This window comes from Diadema setosum, chromosome 3, assembly GCF_964275005.1.
Source record: "Diadema setosum chromosome 3, eeDiaSeto1, whole genome shotgun sequence".
Classification (NCBI taxonomy): domain Eukaryota; kingdom Metazoa; phylum Echinodermata; class Echinoidea; order Diadematoida; family Diadematidae; genus Diadema; species Diadema setosum.
The window spans coordinates 20,567,332-20,587,620 of record NC_092687.1 but is presented as its reverse complement, the minus strand read 5'-3'; the positions used below and the strand labels follow the sequence as shown (position 1 = coordinate 20,587,620).

The 20,289-nt window shown below is 37.6% G+C and overlaps 2 protein-coding genes across 8 annotated transcripts in view; one reads left to right on the top strand and one right to left on the bottom strand.

The window, feature by feature from the left end:
- Positions 1–2,559, bottom strand: part of LOC140226254 (proline rich transmembrane protein 1B-like) — a 12,049-nt gene extending 9,490 nt beyond the window's left edge. For 3 of the 7 annotated variants that reach the window (XM_072306739.1, XM_072306741.1, XM_072306744.1), the window contains exon 1: positions 2,392–2,559. The gene's annotated coding sequence lies outside the window, so the exon portion shown is untranslated. Of the gene's footprint in view, positions 1–1,273; positions 1,473–2,391 lie in introns of those variants that run through there. The other 4 variants (XM_072306745.1, XM_072306743.1, XM_072306740.1 and 1 more) reach the window with 4 other exon arrangements.
- Positions 1,729–20,289, top strand: LOC140226253 (uncharacterized). Its single transcript, XM_072306738.1, has 4 exons — positions 1,729–1,808; positions 15,748–15,808; positions 17,496–17,861; positions 19,632–20,289. Exons 2-4 carry the CDS (start codon positions 15,748–15,750, stop codon positions 19,760–19,762), a joined length of 558 nt encoding a protein of 185 aa, XP_072162839.1. The 5' UTR covers positions 1,729–1,808; the 3' UTR covers positions 19,763–20,289.

The window sequence follows — 20,289 nt, the reverse complement described above, 5'->3', positions numbered from 1 at the left end:
AGTACAGTAGGACCTATTAACAGTTACGAGTTAGAGGCCAATCTAACGTTTGTTAGATTTCTACTAGGCCCTACTAACAGTAACAGTTAGGGACCTAACAGGTTTTACTAAAGCAGTACCGTAGTAAAAATTCCCCCCCCCCCCGTAATTTTATTTCTAGGCCCTGCCTAGCAAAGATCCTGCCGATCTTTGGCCCTAACATTAACATTATAACAATAAAAAAAAAAATAAATAGAGCTAGTGAAAAAAATTGCGAACTTTCGTCTGATATTCATTGAAGAGTCTAACTTGGTACAGTCTGAAACCTGCTTCGTCATGTTGCAATCTGGTAGAACCCATGGCCGGCGCAGCCGTGGGGGCCTTCCCCCTAAACTTTTTGTGCACCATAGAAAGGAATACATAAGGTGTCATCACTTTGGGCCCCCACACTTTTTTCAACCCGGAAGTACGTAAGTGGCACTAAAATAGAAATAGATTATTTTAGATAGGTGCCTAGATATCTTGAAGTATGGAGGCGGTAAGGTTATGTTTTTTCTCTGAAGACCTTTTTTTTTTTTTTTTTTTTTTTGATAGCACCCGGAAATAGGAGGGGAGAGAATGAGCCGAGGCCTTTTTTTTTTTTTTTTTTTTTGCTTGTCAGCTGAAGAAACCCGGAAGTGGACGGGAGAGATGAGCTGCGTGTGTGTGTGTGTGTTCTTTAAGATGTTGGTTAGCTCATGAAACCCGGATGTGGGCCCCAATACTTTTGAAAACGCTGCGCCGGCGGCCGGCCCTGGAACCTGTATTGGCTGTAACGTTAGTGTCGCACTTTGGCTTTGCTATGTGAGACGGGGTGCCGTACAAAATGTCAAGCAGTTTATGTACATGTAACAGTAAACATGTCGTTAGAAAACTGATCATAAATTCATAGATACCGGTATTGCTATTCAATTTACTACTGCTATCTAATTCGGACGTGATAGGCCTACTCTACCCTGGCCTAGGCTAGGGCCTACCTGCAGCATTTGAATGAAGTATGCATCTAGACCGTAGACGTAATGCTAACAAAGTTAGAATAGGACTAGTAACGTTTAATAGAGAGGTCTAGTTAACGTTATGTATTAGTTGTGTTAATCCAGGGGGTGTTTCATAAAGCTGTTCGTAAAGTTACGAGCAACTTACGAGCGACTGGTATTTGAGTGGTATGGTTGGGTGTTCATAATATCGGACACCTAACGTTTTTCTATCAATAGAAACGTGAAAAATCTCACAATTTGCCTGAAATTTTACTCACGTGTGGAGAAAATACTCCGGATTCACAAGCGCGCACTGAAAATGCAATCTGAGGTACGCGCTCTAGATGGCGGCTTCGAACGCGTGGGGTGTCATTTTTTCCGCACTCAGTTGCCCGGCTCATATCGACCGACCACCCCGCCCTCTATTGACAATACGTATAAAGCGTACTTAAACGCGTTTTTTTCGACAAGCTGCTGTTTTTTTCTAGTCGTAATTTTTTCCCCAATAATATTTGAATATATTTTGAATCCTTCGATATTACTTTTGAAGGACTGTTTGATGAATTTGACTTGATTTTCATTAGGAAACTTTTCATCGTAATTGAAATAGATATCTAGATTAGATGAGTCGGTTTGTTTTTTTCACATTCATTTCTCGTTTCTGCATCAACTCGTACGGTCGTAGCGGGCGACAAAATGTTTATGTCATGTGTATGTGTGCACGATCGTACAAGCGGCGGTGACAATTTTGCGGTCAAAATCGTCAAATTTATTACGGAAGGATACTCTACATCTAACAACGAATCAGCAAAGGTAGGCCTAGTTATATGTAGTTACACGATAAACCTTATTCGATCTTGCTAAATTTCGGTAATTTAGAGGGAATACTTAGTTGTTTTCGCCATATTTTACTCGGTAGCGTAGCCCAGTGAAGAATCGAACACCGTTGCGCGTAGTCCCATGCGTACATTTTCTTTCTGTACGCGCAATGCCATTATAATGTGCGGTCGGTCGTTATGGACCCGGTCGGTGGGTTGGACACCTACCAGATAATCAGTTTTGATGTGCTATATATATTAATGGGGCCTACTCAGAATTTCCATAGATACTAGGCCTAATTTAGCACAAGAACTTTGATCACCAGTCGCTCGTAAGTTGTTCGTAAGTTTACGGACAGCTTTATGAAACACCCCCCATTGCATAAACCGTCCACCCCGTGGATACATCAAATTGAACTCTTCACTCATCTCAGGCTCAGGATTAAATTCTTTGAATGGCTCTAACGTTATAACATGTTACAAGTCTTCGACTTACTGGGCGTCATATCATAGCCATAGATAGGCCTAATTCGGTGTTTACAAAATACTATCGACTAACCTGTACACCTTCTACTTACCAAGTATGGAAGCGATTTCCCCCACGTAGGCGCCTACCAAATATCATTCACGTGCAAATAGATGTTTATACGCTGAATTCAAAGCAACTTGTTGTTATTTTATGCTCTTCAATTTTCAGCAGAAAATACTCGCTATCATCATCAAACAAAGAACACACTAGCAACATATACCATCGCGTGCTCTACGCGGAGCGAGTTTAATTGCGCGCATCACCTTGGAAAAGCTAGGTGACGACATGAATGGATTCCCACCACTGTCATTATTCTGCGCTTGTCTCATGACGTAACAAAGCAATGGCCTGAAAAAAAAAAGTTGTAGTAGGCCTACATAACTCTAGTATAGAGTCCGAAACATGGCCCACTTTTTGTTTTCTTTACATAATACGCAACATAGATTACACCGCCGACTCTACCATTTTGTCTACGTTTTCAAAAATGTGTGTATACACAATAAAATACATCTTCTACTTTATACCAACAAACACATAACGTTTTCAGAACGTTTCCTAATCGTTTTTTTTTTTGAGGTTCCGTACGTCCTCGTATAAAATGGACGTTTTTAAAACGTACGTACAACGTCAAAGTTGGGACTTAGCATTTACCGCAGCAAGACCACAGGGATGGTATTCTGAGGTCGTAATTAAGTCTGTAATTAACTTCGTGATTAAGTCGTGAAGTTAATAGGCCCTTAATCATGGGCAAAATCGGTATTCTGAGGACGTAATTAAGGTATGATTAAGTCCCCTGTAATTATCTTAGGTCCCTCCCATCTAATTGTTATTCCATCCAATCAGACGCGTTGTTAGAAGCCAAAATGATGATTACACGCGCAAATATGCCCTCAATGCGCGCTCCTGCACGCCCCTGTAATTACAACCCAAGAGCTCCGTGCGCACACTCCGGTATTTGATTACAACCCCTCACCTACGCACGCGAAGATCTTAACCTCTTTGCTCACATAAAATGACAAAATTCCTCGAAGATCGGCTATATTTCTTTTTTTTCTCTGAATTCTACGGATACCATGATAACAAGATTCAACCGCTCCTCGGTTACCGAAGACGGTAAGCATCGTTGTGGCAGAGAAAACACGATGTAATGCGTGATATCGGAGTAGTTAATGACACTCTTTGGTATCATTAAGTTTTCCATTAACTTTCATACTTAATTACACCCTCAGAATACCGATTCGTAATTAACTCTGTGATTAAGTCCTCTCAGAGGTGCACGCGCATTGATACGCGCAAACGCGTAGGTCCTTCCCGCCAAAACGCTTGTTGCTATGGTAGTTAATATATCCCCTACTTAATCATGCGCTCAGAATACCAATTCGGTAATTAAGTGCTAATCAGGGGCCGTATTCTGAGAGCTAATTAAGTGTCTGATTAGCACTTAATTACCGAATTGGTATTCTGAGAGCATGATTAAGTAGGGGATTTATTAACTACCATAGCAACAAGTGTTTTGGCGGGAAGGACCTACGCGTTTGCGCGTATCAATGCGCGTGCACCTCTGAGAGGACTTAATCACAGAGTTAATTACGAATCGGTATTCTGAGGGTGTAATTAAGTATGAAAGTTAATGGAAAACTTAATGATACCAAAGAGTGTCATTAACTACTCCGATATCACGCATTACATCGTGTTTTCTCTGCCACAACGATGCTTACCGTCTTCGGTAACCGAGGAGCGGTTGAATCTTGTAATCATGGTATCCGTAGAATTCAGAGAAAAAAAGAAATACAGCCGATCTTCGAGGAATTTTGTCATTTTATGTGAGCAAAGAGGTTGAGATCTTCGCGTGCGTAGGTGAGGGGTTGTAATCAAATACCGGAGTGTGCGCACGGGGCTCTTGGGTTGTATTACAGGGGGCGTGCAGGAGCGCGCATTGAGGGCATATTTGCGCGTGTAATCATCATTTTGGCTTCTAACAACGCGTCTGATTGGATGGAATAACAATTAGATGGGAGGGACCTAAGATAATTACAGGGGACTTAATCATGCCTTAATTACGTCCTCAGAATACCGATTTTGCCCATGATTAAGGGCCTATTAACTTCACGACTTAATCACGAAGTTAATTACAGACTTAATTACGACCTCAGAATACCACCCCAGACACTTAATTAGCTCTCAGAATACGGCCCCAGGTTTTTTGGAAAACGTTTTAAAAACGTCAATGTACTTTACAAAACGTTTTCATTTTGTCTGCTACGTATCCGTCGTTTATAAACGTCTGCAAAACATTTTTATTAGGTCTCCTACGTCGACTTCGTCTTTAATGAACTTTTAAAAAAGTTTTAATGTGGACAGTCAGACCGCAGCACCCGATAATTCGCTCGTATTTATTCAACTCGTATGCAAGCCCGCTCTAGGCTTGCATACGTAATGAGCTGCGGAAGGGGATTTTTTTTTTTTTTTTTTTTTGGGGGGGGGGGGATACAAGAACTTGTAGAGTTAAAAACATCATTTCAAACATTTTATCATCTTCGAAGTTCACGGGATCAAACATTATTGAAATATCCATCGGGGAAATCAAAAGTTACTCTTGGTGACAGGGCATTTTTGTACGCTGCACCAAAATTATGGAATAATCTCCCTTTGTTTGTAAGACAAGCAGTCACAATTAATGAGTTTAAGGCCAGGTTAAAAAGTCATCTCTTGAAGTAGTGTACATTCTGTTTGAATTTCTTATATGCATGTCATTTTGTAATGCGCAGTAGAGTATATCATTATAGTGAGCTGCGCAATATAAATGTCCTTTTATTATTATTATTATTATTATCATTTTGTCCTTTGGCTTTCGGCAACAAAAATACACCTTAAATTCACAAATTTGGTAGCAAATTCTAGGAAAATGTGTAAACTATCGTCACATGTTACTCAAATTATTGTAAATGAAAAGTATCATAGCGTAATTTGAGCTTGAAAAGTGATGAAAAAAGTCATTCGTGCAGTACACGTTCAAGACGTCAAAAGAATACCAAATTCACTTTGCATCTCAATGGAAATGCATAATTTGGTAGTCTATCTCTTAATCTTTCTACACATGTAAACATTTTGACAATTTGTTGCTTCGGTCAGGAACCAGTAAAATATACATCGATGTCAGTGTTGATCAGCTTGAAACCGTGCAATCTCAAGAGTAAGCTCTCTCATTGGACAGCGCTTGCATTCAGCGCTTGCATTACGTCATTACGCTACATAACGGTTTGATGCCACTTGCGATTTCTTGGCACGCGTGTAGTTCAAGCCAAGTTAAAGTGCTGAATGCAAGCACTGTCCAATGAGAGAGCTCTTTCGACGCCATTGTACACTTTGTGTGGAGCATACTTCCGGCTTAGGAGTGAATTTTACAGACATTTCAAAACAGAAAAACTAGTATAAATCATGCTTGCATCTCCTTGACTTTAATATATGATGAGTATCTAAGTTTCTTCTCTATGAAAAGCCAAAATCAGGAACAACAGTTTCTTAAACCGGTCAGGACCCCAAAACGAACTTTAGACGACAAAATCTTCCGTGAAAAGCAGGTAAAATTTACGCAAATTCAACTGATTATATCGTCATGATAAGATCCGATGTTATACGCAAATTTAGTATCAAAATAAAGATCAGAGTCTGCAGAACAATTTACCGTGACTTGTAGCCATGATGAATGTAATGTACAAATCGCTACACTGTGAAAACCCATAGCCCTGTCAAACTCTCGCAAAATCTCGCACGACGAGACACCTTTCGAACGCAAAGATCGTCAACGAGAGAGCTGAATAAATCTTGCCGGATCGGCTCATTAGCATACGTGCTGCGGTCTGACTGTGGAGACGGTCCGCTACGTGTTCGTCATTGGTTTTTTTATCATGAATATTCATGCTTTATAAATACCCAAATAAGAAAAGTAATATAAGATTTCAAAACTAGTGGAAATAGATAGAAGATTTATGCCGGTTTCAAACTTTCTGTGTTAAAAATTATACCTACGTTATCCAATTTCAAATTGTCTATGAAGAGATATTTTCATATGTTAATAGGCCTAACTAAGGTGTGTATGATTTAATTTTAGTTGCCATGTTTTCATGCATTCAACATTGGCTGGTATATAAAAGAATGTGATTACATCAAATGGGAATAGGATGTATTATAGGTATAGATAAATTTCATTGGTTTTTTAAACATTTAAAAAAAGTTTTTATAACGTCTATTTGAAACTTTTTGAATACGTCGAAAACCTTCCACAAAAAGACGTTGTGCGGAAAGCGTTTTGAGAAAACGTTAGAAATAACAAAATTGGAACGTTTCAAGAACGTTCAGAAAACGTCCAAATATTAGCTGGGATGGTACTTCCTCGGATGGTATACTATGCAATTCTAATAAGTATAGTTCACCTCATGTCTGGTTTTCAATAGATTGAATTGAATTGAATTGATTTATAGGCCTATATATTTATACCCTCTGTATTTCTGAGTGTCAAATTCGGGTTTTTTTAATCGGTGCTGTGTATCAATTTCAACAGCCACTGATTTGCCGTTACAGTAGTATCTATATAGCTGATATGTTTACAAGTCAATCTAAGTCTCTGACATTGATCTTTAACTGCTCCATTAAGATTCAATGTGTTGGTTGAACAACCATGGTTGAACAACCGCTATTTTCCTAATTCAGTCAGTGTTTCCGTGCTTTATTCTACTGGTGCCGGTATGATTAACATCATAATTATGATTATCTATGTATTACGATGTATTGTCTTTGATTAAAGAAATATGAAATAAGTTGAGTTTAAAGAGAAAGTCATCTATACGTCACAAAAGTGCATGAGGACAGAAGGATGAATTTACTGCAGTTGCCAAAAGGCTTCTGAAATGTTAATTGACGTAATAAACACAAGCATTAATCACTATTATGGCATGCACTCTTAAAGAATGCATTATATCTTCTGCAAATTCTGTATCAAAAACTTCTTATACACCTAAAGATGTATTAACACTTTTTCTAAAAAAAAAGTATTTCAAGGCAGCATTCCCCGTCTATTAGACGTTCATTTCATGAAGGCGATCTCTGCAGATTTCAATGAAACGTAAACTTTATACGTAAATAATCATCATCAAACATCAGATAGATTATAAGGCCCATTGAACATGCCTGCACTACTGTTATGACTGTGGAATAAATTGTGATTACTGTGTAAGTGAAACTCTTTCACCATACAAAAATTAGTATTCATTACGACTGAATCACATGCAGCATCAAGGGCTTACAAAACAACAACAATTCAGAACTATACATTATAGGCCTAGAAGTATCTCAGAGACAGTCAGACTCACCCACGATTTGTTTGCTTTCATAGACCCTGCCTCTGGCATATTACACCATAACAGCTACTTTTGACGGAGTCATCCTACGAGATCTATGCACCCACAAGTTATACGGCCACGAGTTCAACATTGAATAAAGGTCCACATGAGTCATACAGCCCACATATCTTATTATCATTATAATAGTCCATGAGTTCGACACTTGTTAAATAAGGCCCCCGAGTTGCGACATTATAAGCGCAAAAGGATCACGAGTTCGACTCTATAAAAAACGACCCATGGGGCTTAATGTATCCGTCTCGTGCATGCATGGGCATTGCATGCTTTGATAATGTCGAACCCGTGGGCCTCTTTTGCCTATAGAATAGCGCCGGACCTTTGCTTAGCTTCGAACTCATTGGCTGTGTGACTCGTGGGCTGTTTTCGTGGGTATCGAACTCGTGACGTGCCCCCTTTTCGACTACCCTCAATTCAACCTATAAACCAGTCACATTAATGAGTTGATATACTTGCTTCTGCATCAGTCATCGCTTGCATTTCTTAAGATACAATAACAAGAGCCATGTGTTTTAGTCAAATAGGTCTGTTTACAGGTCTGTTTATTTCGCTTGTAGAATGATTGAAAGCCTTTTTTTTATCGCTGAATTAATGGGACCTTGATTCCTGATTATCAAATTTACAAGGCAATCTAGAAGATTTGTTATTTTGTTTTGTCTACAATCTTAATATTGTGCGTATTGCATAACTTTTTTTTTTCGATTCATAAAATCTTTCTCCAGAGGGTACATGCTGTCAACTGAAGATTTACCGATTTAATGATAACAAAATAATAATGCAGTTCAATTTTGGTATATAATATGCGAGCAGTGTGTACTTCATTTCCATCAGACAAATAATACAAAATACAAAACCAAACATTAATTGTCACAGTGGTGGGCTCCGTAATATAAAGCGTATCCAAATTTATAGCATACGTTATTCGTGCGTTGACAGGGAAATGTGAACTTAGAATGACATAACAATAATCATTATGGTCACGTGACTGTTCATGCAGACAATATCCATTGAGCCGTGATGAGATGTGTAGGCCTACCATGCATGCAGGAATGTCAAAATGGTCACGATTAACGAAATATTTTACATGTATATAGAACGAGAACAGAATGCCATTTTTCAGCACAGCGAATAACGAGGGGAAAGAGAAGGAGCAGAGAATATGTTGTCTATTTAAAGCATTGTCGCATTTGAGTAATGCGTGTTGATTATCATAATGCATTTCAGCAAAGTGGCTAGATATAATTGTCAAGGCAGTGTCCCTTTTTGTCCCATACTATTATAGGGCTCACACCTGTAGATATAATGGAATATCCCTGATCTCATCACAAAATCGTACCAAAGAAACTAAGATTAATGAAGAAAAAAATATTTAAAATTGTGAAGGCAGTTTGGCAAAAAATGAACAGCTGCAGATATTAAGTATGAATTACTCTATATACAAACTGCATTTTAGTTGGAAGATGAAAGCTTTCCTCATGGTATTTGAAGATTTATTTTTGAAAAACCCCAATGTGCATCATTTTCAAAAGTGTCCCTTTGAGAAGCTTTACAACCCTTCAATGTGCAATTCCTCATGATGTAGGGGTAAATATCATCAAAAACATATTCATGATTTTAAAAAATCAATTAAGAAATGTGACCTCTACTATAGCGCTGCTCACATGGACGACATGGGGGGGGGGGGGGAGGAGTTCTAGTTGTTCGCCTCAACCTTGAGCGCTACGCGGTATCCGGCCATTACGGACCTTGGTCAAAACCGCTGGACTGGACCTTAGACCAATCAGATATCGAGGTCAACACGTGGGAATACGTGTAGGCCCACATCCTTCATTTTCATCACCTTGATAACTCATTGTTTTTTAAGGCGTATCTATTATGAGGCTTACAACACTGTTTATGTGACGTCACAGTTTGTGGGGTTGTTCGTTTCATGTTGATTACTATACAATTTCCAGAATCTTCAATTTTTCCTTGCACGTCCTCCTCATCTGCATGATCCATGAAGTGCCGATCATTCAGTCAGCAGTCTACTAATCACTAACATTATCATTATATACATGCACTTTCTTACAATCTACATTATACCATATAAAAATCGTGCAGTAAACTGCGATGCTCACGAAAAGACGGGTTCATATACAAACGTTGTTGGAAAGGGTCAAAATGATTATATATATATTGTAATCGTTATGGTTTTGCATTCCTTTTTCTATATTATCATGCTTCTTATACCATACATTGTCATTTTGAATTATATAGGGCATACATGTATATAATAAATTCACATAAAACAGAGCTCTTTCAATAGATTTCGAATGAAGACGTATAATGTATACAGGCCTATAGTGTGTCAGTGTGTATAGCAGCTCTTTCTGATTTTTTTTTTTTTTTTTTTGGGGGGGGGGGGTCCTTTTGGAAAGATGCAATTACGAAATAACCTTTGATTTGGCTCTGAATCATTGGTCTTCTGTCTGTTCTTTTTGATTAGCCATAAAAGGAAATGTTATGGATAATAATATATGCTGATGTGATTGCGGATCTACGCACATTATTATAGATTTCTGTGTTATCAAGGTCACAGGGTTTAACATGATCTGCATGTATAGTGCGACCGATACAGCATGGGAATCACGTAGAAAACATAAGGAAGATAATCTTCAAGCCGTTCTAAACTAGATTCTGAAATCAGTAGAGGCGTTGCTACCCCATCACATTTAACACATATCAAATTCGAGTGAACAGTACGTATGAAATTGATTAGCCCCCGGTCAGTGATAATTTCTGATTTATTTTGTTCTAGATTCTTGAAGCACGCAGTATATTCATCGAAAACATTATACGTGTTACTAATAGTTTTTTGATAAGTATGTTGACCTACATGGTAAATCTGTCTTTTAAGATAAGGTAGCGTGCAATTCAGCGTGCTTAAAATTGAGAAGATGAATTATTAACTTGTGTATCGGTCCGATGAATCAAATGATAAAAGACTGACCTCATTTTCAATGTCCGATGAATCAAATGATAAAAGACTGACCTCATTTTCAATGGTCGGCCATATTAAGGAAAATAATAGCTTGTGCTGTCCGCAGAGCAAAATGTTTCAGCTCCAACTCAGTGTTGGAAAATACACAAACGGAACAAAAATATAAACAAAGGCTTACAAAGTTCCGCCGGAATTACGTGCATATATCGACAATTACTATTATTATTGTCATCAGTGTCGCAGTATTTGTTTTGTTTGTGTGTTTTTGCAGAACTCTCACAGCGGAAAAGAATGCCGATGATAATGTATGATTCAGCATTATCCCAAGGTGGCATTGATCCTTGATTCAGCCTGACACCAAATTGCTCTCTCAAACGGTGGAAAAAGTCAAAAAATAAATAAATGAATAAATAAATAAACAAGCAAATTTATCAAGGTATAACAAACCAAAAGTGGGCGGATTTACATGTGTCACTCATTGAACTTGCTACTGTTTCTTTTTCATGAATTATTTGTTGCTTTGATATTCCTATGAACGCTTTATTTGATATCAAGTTTGATTTTCATTTGTTATTTGCCAATGTTCACCTATCTATCTTTATGGGAAAAGAAGAAAGAACGAACTACAACAAACAAACAAGCAGAAATTGGAGGGGGACTCCTGAGAAACACAACACATTAAATCATGGAGCACTAGGGCAATTTATACAATTGAAAATGTATAGGCCTGTCCATAATTTCATCTGTATGAAAATTACATTGTAAGCAATATTGCATTTGTACATTTAATGATTGAACGCAAACTACAGTTAATTGACCATATAAGGATAACAGCCCTAAAGTTATTCTTTTCGAAAGTGAAAATATGTATGCTATCATACAGATATTCTTCTTCTTCTTCTTATGATATTATTATTATTATTATTATTATTATTATTATTATTATTATTATTATTATTATTGTTATTATTATTATTATCATTATAATTATTTAAAACACTTGCCCTGTAGACCATAACTGGCGTTGCATTAAAAAAGAAAGCAAGGGTCAAATAATGCTACATACATTCAAGAGTGAAATTGACTTGATTGACATGATTGAGGGAAGTCAACAGACGTATAGCGGGTGATTTTCACTACGGTAAAGAGAAGTTAGTGACTTTCAAAGGGTCACAGATACTTTAAACGAATAGTCACAATCACATAGAATTACAGGGCCTACATCTTCTTACAACGATACTGTTCTCCCAATAGTATGTACAAAATGGTTTGGGGCGTGTTTTTATTGTCTTTTGTTTGTATTTTAGCAAGTGCACCCCTTCTCACACAGCCAACATTTCCGGTCTCGCAATACAACATTGGATACAAACTTCGTTCTGATCTGTTGTTGTTGTTTTTTTTGTCATTAATGTGTTCTGCCAAAGAATATCAATTAAAAAGAAAATCGATTCCAAGTTCAAGTCCTTTCATTTTAATCATCCAACGAAAGATATTAAAAGAAATACAGTGAAGATCGATGTGTCAGTCATGTATTCTAGGATGATTAATTTGTACACTGTAACTTCATCTCATTATAACTTGTAAATGCATGAGTTTCTCTTTGACGCCAATGTAATATCACTGTGCTTACAGATTAAATTCTAATGTCATAAATTTCAAATTTCAATTTGTCTTATGATAATTACAGTTCTGCAGTTCGTGATTCACCAGAGTTTACTCTCTATGATACAAAAGCTAACTTGGAGTTCTGTGCAATGAAATTACATTCGAAACTCACAACAAAAAGAATAAATTACGGAAAAAGCCCAGTGAATGGCGGTTATAATTGTGATTCAGCATTTTAAAACTCCTTTTACCTAATTCTTCTTCCATTTTGCCAGCTTCAAGTATAGCTCCTATAGAACATTGAATTCTTGTGACTTGTATTTCTATTTGTATTCATCATTTTGTATATTTTTTAACAGGATATCACAGCTCTGATATCACAGCTCAGATTATGTGGAGTTCTTTCTGTGGTCAAAGCGCGCGGTATGCTCTGCATGGTTATAATGCCCTTGGGTCCAAATAAAACCCTAAAGAAAAAAGTAAAATAAAACACAACAAAACGACCAATAAGTTGAACGTTGTTTCAGGGTTCTCTATTACGTCACAAGGCTAGCACGTTATTCCCGTTTGCTCTTTGTTTTGTTTTGCTTTGTTTTCTATAAACCCCATCGCAGCGACAAATAAAGAAACAAACATTGTTACCATGATAAAAAATCACCATAGTCAATTACCTTCTAATCTGTAATACGTACACAAATATCCCTTGCTCTGGAAAATGTTTGACAACGTTGGGAAATTCTATTAGATGTATTTAGTCTTAACCATGCATATTCAAATTAGCAGAGATTATAATGTCATTACGTAATTAAGTCTTCAATATTATGTGTGCATTATCAACCAAATTCTTTTTTGACCTGGTATTGATAAAAGTATGAGTGATATACCTCTTGCATCAAATTAGTTTTTTTTTTTTTTTTTGGTATTGATATTTCATCGTGTTGAAATTTTGATAATCTATGTAAACTAGTTGCAGATGATATACTGACTTCATTGTTTGTACTATTTTTTCCATGTCTTTGCTACGAATAATACTTACTTTTACGTGAAAACACAAAATCCATGTAAATCATTTTATGTAGTATGATCTGATTTTGAAGATATTTTTCGCATTGTGTCAGTCTGATTTTACTCTGTTAATCAAAAAGAACTTCTTATTGTATTCCACACTATAGTCATTCATAATTATGGTATGTTCGGCAGTTGTATGAATTAAGAAAAATGTAAAGTCATGAGATGATAGGCGAGTGTAAGTAAAAATAATTCTGAACACACTTTCAGTAAACGAAGAGTAAAAAAAAAAAAGGGAAAAAAAGTGGAAAAATCAGGTGTACCCATCTATACTGGCTACGCAGGAGGTTCATTCTGGACGACAAACTGCAAATTAATCAGCAATTGTTTTTAATTTCTTTCCTAGACGTATATCATGCACTGAACTTACCGGGATCTCTTAGATAATAAGTTCAATCGTCCTTTATTCTGATGCTTAATTTGTAATTGATTGCGTATGACAGCGCAAACTTTCCTTCAAGCAGGAATGAATTTAAGGTACTTTTCATTGAGTATAACTCCATTCAGTTTTAAACATACGGCAACTGTAATCTAAAGAAACGTTCAATTCCAAACTTACGGGTGTTATGAAACTCTGTGCTGGTGTTAAATTTCTGGTGTTCATTTGTGGTGTTAAATCAACACCTCGGGTGTCACTTCAAAATGTAAAACTAATGTTCAGATGGGTAATTAGTAAAATAACTTTCTTGTTGATTTGGAGCTTCAATGAGACGAACAAGAACTTTTTGATAAAGTATCCACGACATCAGTAACACCAGTTGTTGTGTTCTCCTATTGAAGCTGTGCTGGTGTTATACCATTGACATTAACACCAGAAATATCAAATCAACACCAAGTAATGTCATTGTCATGATTGTTTAATTAACACCAGCGCAGTGTCAAAATATCACCAGCTAGAATGTCAAATTAACCCTCAGGAAGGGTCAGGTGAACACTTTTTACCATCAAAACGTACTTTCTACACCAGTCCTGTCGGTGTGGTCCTCTGTTGACACCTGATCGGTGTTAGATTTAACTACCGTAGTTTTAAATCTAACGCAGCTCTTTTTACAGTGTATAGTGTTCGGAACAACTGTGTTCTGTATCTGGTATCTGTTCGTATGTTGTTTGTCATTTTCAAATTCTCTGTTGTCATCTTTGTACATAGTTTATCTATTTTTTTTTTTTTTTTTTTAAGCGCCATGAGTACCGCAAGATGGACTTGTGTGCTATGCAAGTACAATGATAGCCACTATTAAACTCGACAGAATCATGCCCTCGATATTTTGCCTTGGTCCAATTACTTAGAAATTAATGGTTTTTTTGTTGGTTTTTTTTTTCACATGGAACTTCTTTTCTCATCGTTGTGGTGAAACTAAGTCACTAAAGAGGGAATTAGGTGTGTACCTATTCTTTGTTTTTTCATTTCTAAAACTGGGACACCAACCGCTACCACCGGGAACAGTCGGAAGCTGGAAACCACGAAAAACTGGGAATCTGTTCGTCACGTTGTAAGCCCGAGGCGTAACTGTATATAAACCGGGAGAACTTAGTGAGTAATATAAATCAGCATCTGTTAGCTTTTCTAGCAGTACCGTTTAGGCGTGCGAAAAAAAAAAAAAATCTTCTTTTCTCTTTCTCCGAAGGGCCTAATACTCTTGCCAAAGTAAGTTTCTATTTTCAAAACTTATAGTTTCAAATTTTATTTTGTTATATTCATTTTGACTTCAACAGATAGTGTTATTGCTGGATCCTTCTTTTCGTCTTTACTGTTCCTTATTACATGTTTTGTTTGTTCGATTTCATAGCAGTTGATATGGCGGTTCATCATAAATGTATTAGGATTAAGTTAGTGTTGTTTTTAGTGCGTGTTTTTTTTTTCTTCTTCTTAAGCTGTCCTTTCTTCAAAGAGTTCTGCATATTTTTTTTTTCACTGTTTCGGGCAAGTCTTATAAATATACATGTACAAAGGCCTAACCTTTGTAAAACTGTTGTTGTTATATCTTATAAATATACATGTACAAAGGCCTAACTATTTCTTAATGATTTGTGTGTGTGTGTGCTTGTGTTCACCAATTCAAACGTTTCCCTGTCAGTGACGCTATACTATAGGCATATGGGTACATTGGTTTGTGTAAAGCTATCATTCTATCAAAATGTAACTGCAAATTGTATGTTTTGTACCCTGACAGTGAGAAACCTGGCAAAAACCAAGTGCGTGATGTCATGGTTTTATAGGTCCTCGTTATAACGGGGTTCCCCTGTATCGGTACAACAGGTGGAAAATGATCGCGTTTGATCGTCGTTTAAAGTCGTTTTCACTCTTCATTTCTATCTTTCTTGCTTGTCACAGATGAAGTCAATACTAGCAGTTGGGTGTGTCCTCGTCGTCATTTTTCTGCTGACCGCTGAAGGTAGGAGCATTTTGAATTAATCCGTTCTTCGAGATTCTGAAATATCTGTAAAACCTACTACACAGTATACTTCAGGTATACAGGTTTATTTTGCTTCATGTAAATAAACAAGCGAGGTGGCTCGTTTGCCAGTCATGAAATTATCCAGTCAGTTCATTTAGACAATAATGCGGGGCTTTTTTGTCAATACTTTTGTGAAAATATGTAAAATTGACAGTCCATAACTCTCTTATTTCAGTTCCAGCTCTCCTGAAATCTCCAGTTTCCAGTTGTCTGATTTTAATTTTTCACACCATTAAAAATAAATAACTCTAGCTGCTAGAGAGAATTGGTCGAAAACAACAACAGCAACAAATACAATGATATATACTGTATACCCCGCGTGACAGTGGCAGTGCACGATATAACGGCCGTCATGGCGGTGTATGCATGTAACTGAATTTTCAAAAGGAAACACAAAACATATAAATATTTTGGGATGTCTTTATGGCTTGGTTACACTAAGGACTATCTGTAGTAAACGAATTACAAAGCCACTCATTCGGAGATTTGGATAAAACGCAACCAGAGAAACTCAGTAGTATGAAAGGTTTCATTTCAGAGATTTTTCATTTGACTAACATCAACTTCACTTTATAGGCAATGATTTTTTAAAAATAATTATCAGGGGAAGACAGAAAACAGGCCAGTCCTTTCATTTCTTACATCAGCAGTGGTTCGAAAGAATGAGACAACAATGATGTAGTCTTATGGACTGGTGTTGCCGGATCTTTAATTTCTTCTTCTTCTTCTTCTTTGGTTCTTATCTAGAGAGCTCCTCGTTGAGATTGGACTAATTCGTAATATAAAGTACCGATGTACAAAATAGAATGTTAACTGTTTATAATTATGATTTATAAGGGAATTCAAAGAGATCTGTCTGTGAAGTTGTGAATAATGAGGCAGGAAATTCACTTCAATAGGGGAAATCCAGTCTTGATATAAGTTAGTCTGATAAAAAAGAGTAAAATCTTACGAGTTCAACAGATAAAATTTGAGTGAATTCGCATGAAAAATAAAGAAGTATGACATTTTCAAGTCCTGATTATTTCTGCAAAACGGTACTTGTACAGTGGATATGAATATGCAAATGACTGAGCTAAGCATGTCATAACCTCATAATTTTCCATTCATGGTATACAAAGAAAAATGACGAAAACTCGATGTTTCTGTCATTGAAGTCTGAAACACAAAGTTATTCCTCGTTGAATAACTTCAGAATAGTGATCACAAAATTAATGAGAAATTGGAAATTTCAAAATTTTATGCATACAAACCTATTTGTATATATGGCAAGTATTGAGGGGATGACGTGCTCACTTCGCCATGTGCATATTCATATTGACCATTCTTGAATTGTTTCCTGAAAAATTAGCGAAACTTCAAAATGTCATAACTTCCTTATTTTTCAGCCGATTTCGATCGAAATTTTACCGCTGAACTAGTAATATTTTACTTTTTCTTATCAGACTAACTTATATTTGGACTGAATTTCCCCTTTAAATTGTTGGAGTCAATGGCTCTAGCTGAGATTTGCCCAAGTCTTCCAGTCTCACAACATGCATTATCACCTTCTCATGGAAGGCCTGAAGGGACACCGCAAAAAAAACTTTTCACTCATTCTCGCACCACTCCTCTTATCTTTAAGGTCGTAGGGGCCATGGCAGGCATGGTGGCGGTGGGGGCCCTGGCGGACATGGTGGCAATGGGCTCATCGGAAATCTCGCATCACGTTTGTCTGAAAAAGTGTGTCCAGCATACAACACGTCATCTGAGGAGGCGCGAGCAAACTGCACCGACGCGTTCCTCGATGGACTGACGACACGGAATAAAAGCAGGGGTATGGGTCGGCGTTCCGTCACCATGTTGAGCAGTGTCGTGTGCAGAGAGAATGGAACCTCATTCAACAACTCGTGCGAAATCCTAGACCAGATCTGCTTGATGGGAAACAGCAGCGGTTTAAAGAAATGCGAGGGCGAGGGCGGGCATGGATCCGGACATGGTCACCAGCATGGTAAGACTGTACACACTACAATTCATTTTTTGTTTCAGCTTCAATTAATGTTCACCATTTAAAACCAAAATCCCGTACCATCCCTTATAAGTTATAACCGTGGCTAACTTCATGTATAAAATTACCGGTTAGTCATGGGTTTTGGGGTGCATAAAGGTTTGTGATTAAATTCACACGTTAGGGCAGGGGTTTAGAATTAGGTGAAGGGTTTAGGTATAAGAGTTCAGAAGGCACTGGTAGCAAAATAAGAAAATTCACTTCTTCATCCGTCAGTACGCATAGATATCATAATCACTCCGTTCCTTGCAATATTCCTCTCTCGTGATCTTAATAATCTCATTGGCTTTTGAGTGTTTGGTATCGGTTATTCGTTTCACAGGCACGACAGGAGAGCTAACTGAAGGTAGAGTTTCCCAATCTCTATGACACAGGTAGTTAAAGACATCAATGTGTCCACGCAAAGCAACATACAATTCGTCGGTCTGAGACGGGTGTGATTCTTCCAAGTGAAGTAAATGTGACCCTGCATCATAAAACCAATAAAAAGTATTGTCTAACCCCATGGAGTTTTAGTTCAGAGCATATTCTGAAAGAGTAGAGAGTATAAAAGAGTAGAGCTTGTATAACTCATGCAATACAAATGGACTTTTTTAACCTGTCCAAATAATGGATAGAAGGTACACATTCTGGAAAAGTATAGTTTAATGAGAATATTAAGAGTCTTTGGAGTTTGGGGATAGTCTTGCCATTGCCGTGCTGTGAGCAAGGAATGGGACGAAAAGCAGGTTGTAAAACTCCATTGCGGAAGGTTTAAGCCGAAGTTAGGCATCCCTATTAAAACATTCTACCCATGGCTAATACCAACTTTCAAGGCAGTAGCATCATTCTTTCAAAAGTTACTTGTGTTGAAAGTGAAGAGTGTATAAAAGTTTAAAACTATGAAAAGGGCCTGTGATAAAATACATTGGGATCTAAGACACACCTAATTACACTACAGTATCTTATCAAAAGGTGTTCTACAAACACTGCTAAAAATAAATTTACCGTTCGTTTTTGGATCCCAAACTTTAGAACAGTGTAGCAGAAGAATTGCCCAAGCAGAAGAATCGCCCTAGCAGAAGATTATGCAAATTAACGACTAAGTTGAACAGTACTAACCAAATAATTATGAGTCCTCACATAAAATCCGATTGTGTGACTTTCTGTTGGTTTTGTGATGCACGGTCACACATGGAAAGGCCTCAAAATGGTTGATAGAACGATACTTTGATTCTGATGGTTGGTAAATAAAACTGTTGCAGAAAAATGATCTGGACAAGGAATGAAGAGACTCAAACCCTAAGCCCCTTCTGATCTGGAGATTCTCCCGCCTGAAACCCCTAGCGAACGGGTGACTCTAATCTGATGTGCGCGAAGTGCGAAGTTCTAGGGTTCTAGATTCTCTCTCCGTGCTATCTCTAAGGCTTATTTTTTCAACATACGTTGACAATAAGTAGGAAATCATTTCAAGCGGGAGACACAGAGCCAGGGCGGGAGAAATTAAATCTGAAGCGGGAGAACGGGGGATTTTGCAAAAATGGGCTTTCGGCGGGAGATCTCCCGTTGAAAGCGGGAGAGTTGGAGTCTCTGGGAATGTGAACGAGCAGAAATGGAAGTATTGGAAAGGAGACGGTGTGTCAGCACGTTAACGTGTGTCATTGAACAAAAGTGCATTTGGGAGTTCTGTGTCTCTTAGTAATAGTTACCCGACTTGTCTCTCCCCTAATCTAGGTCATCGTAGAAGGAGGAGCAGCAGTGGGTCGAACTCTGAAGATAGTGATGATGATGATGATGATGAGGATGAGGATGAGGACGAACCTACAACCGTTGTCATTAACACCATGGCTGCCGTTACTCCTTAAGCTGCGACAACAGGAGGAACCACAAATGCAATCGTCACATCAGCCACTCTTCTCACAACTGGTCCTTAAGACTACGGTCGGCTGGCCGCCTTCTTTTGTGGGAGCACTGTGGTATTGTGGCTGTATGCGATTGAGGCATTGGCTTTAAAAACAGACGGTTCGGGGTTCGAATGCTTCTCGGTGCGTTCATCACTGATCAAGATGTGTAAAATCGGTACAATGGCAATAATTATTCATGTAAACATACTGTCATATTAATGTTAAATGTTAACAGCAATGTTGATACATTGTACTGAAGAGGTTATTCATTAATATCAATACATGTGTATTATTATCACTAGTATCACTAGTATCGTTTTCAATCGTCATTGTAAGTTAGATTAGACTATTACTTGCTATAAACATGCTCTGGCAGAACAGGTGTAGGCCCTTTAGTGTTAAGCCATGTGATTTTAAGCCATTTTAATCTTGGGTCAAAACAATTATTGTTTAAATCGTACTATCACAGTAAATGGGGTTACCGATAT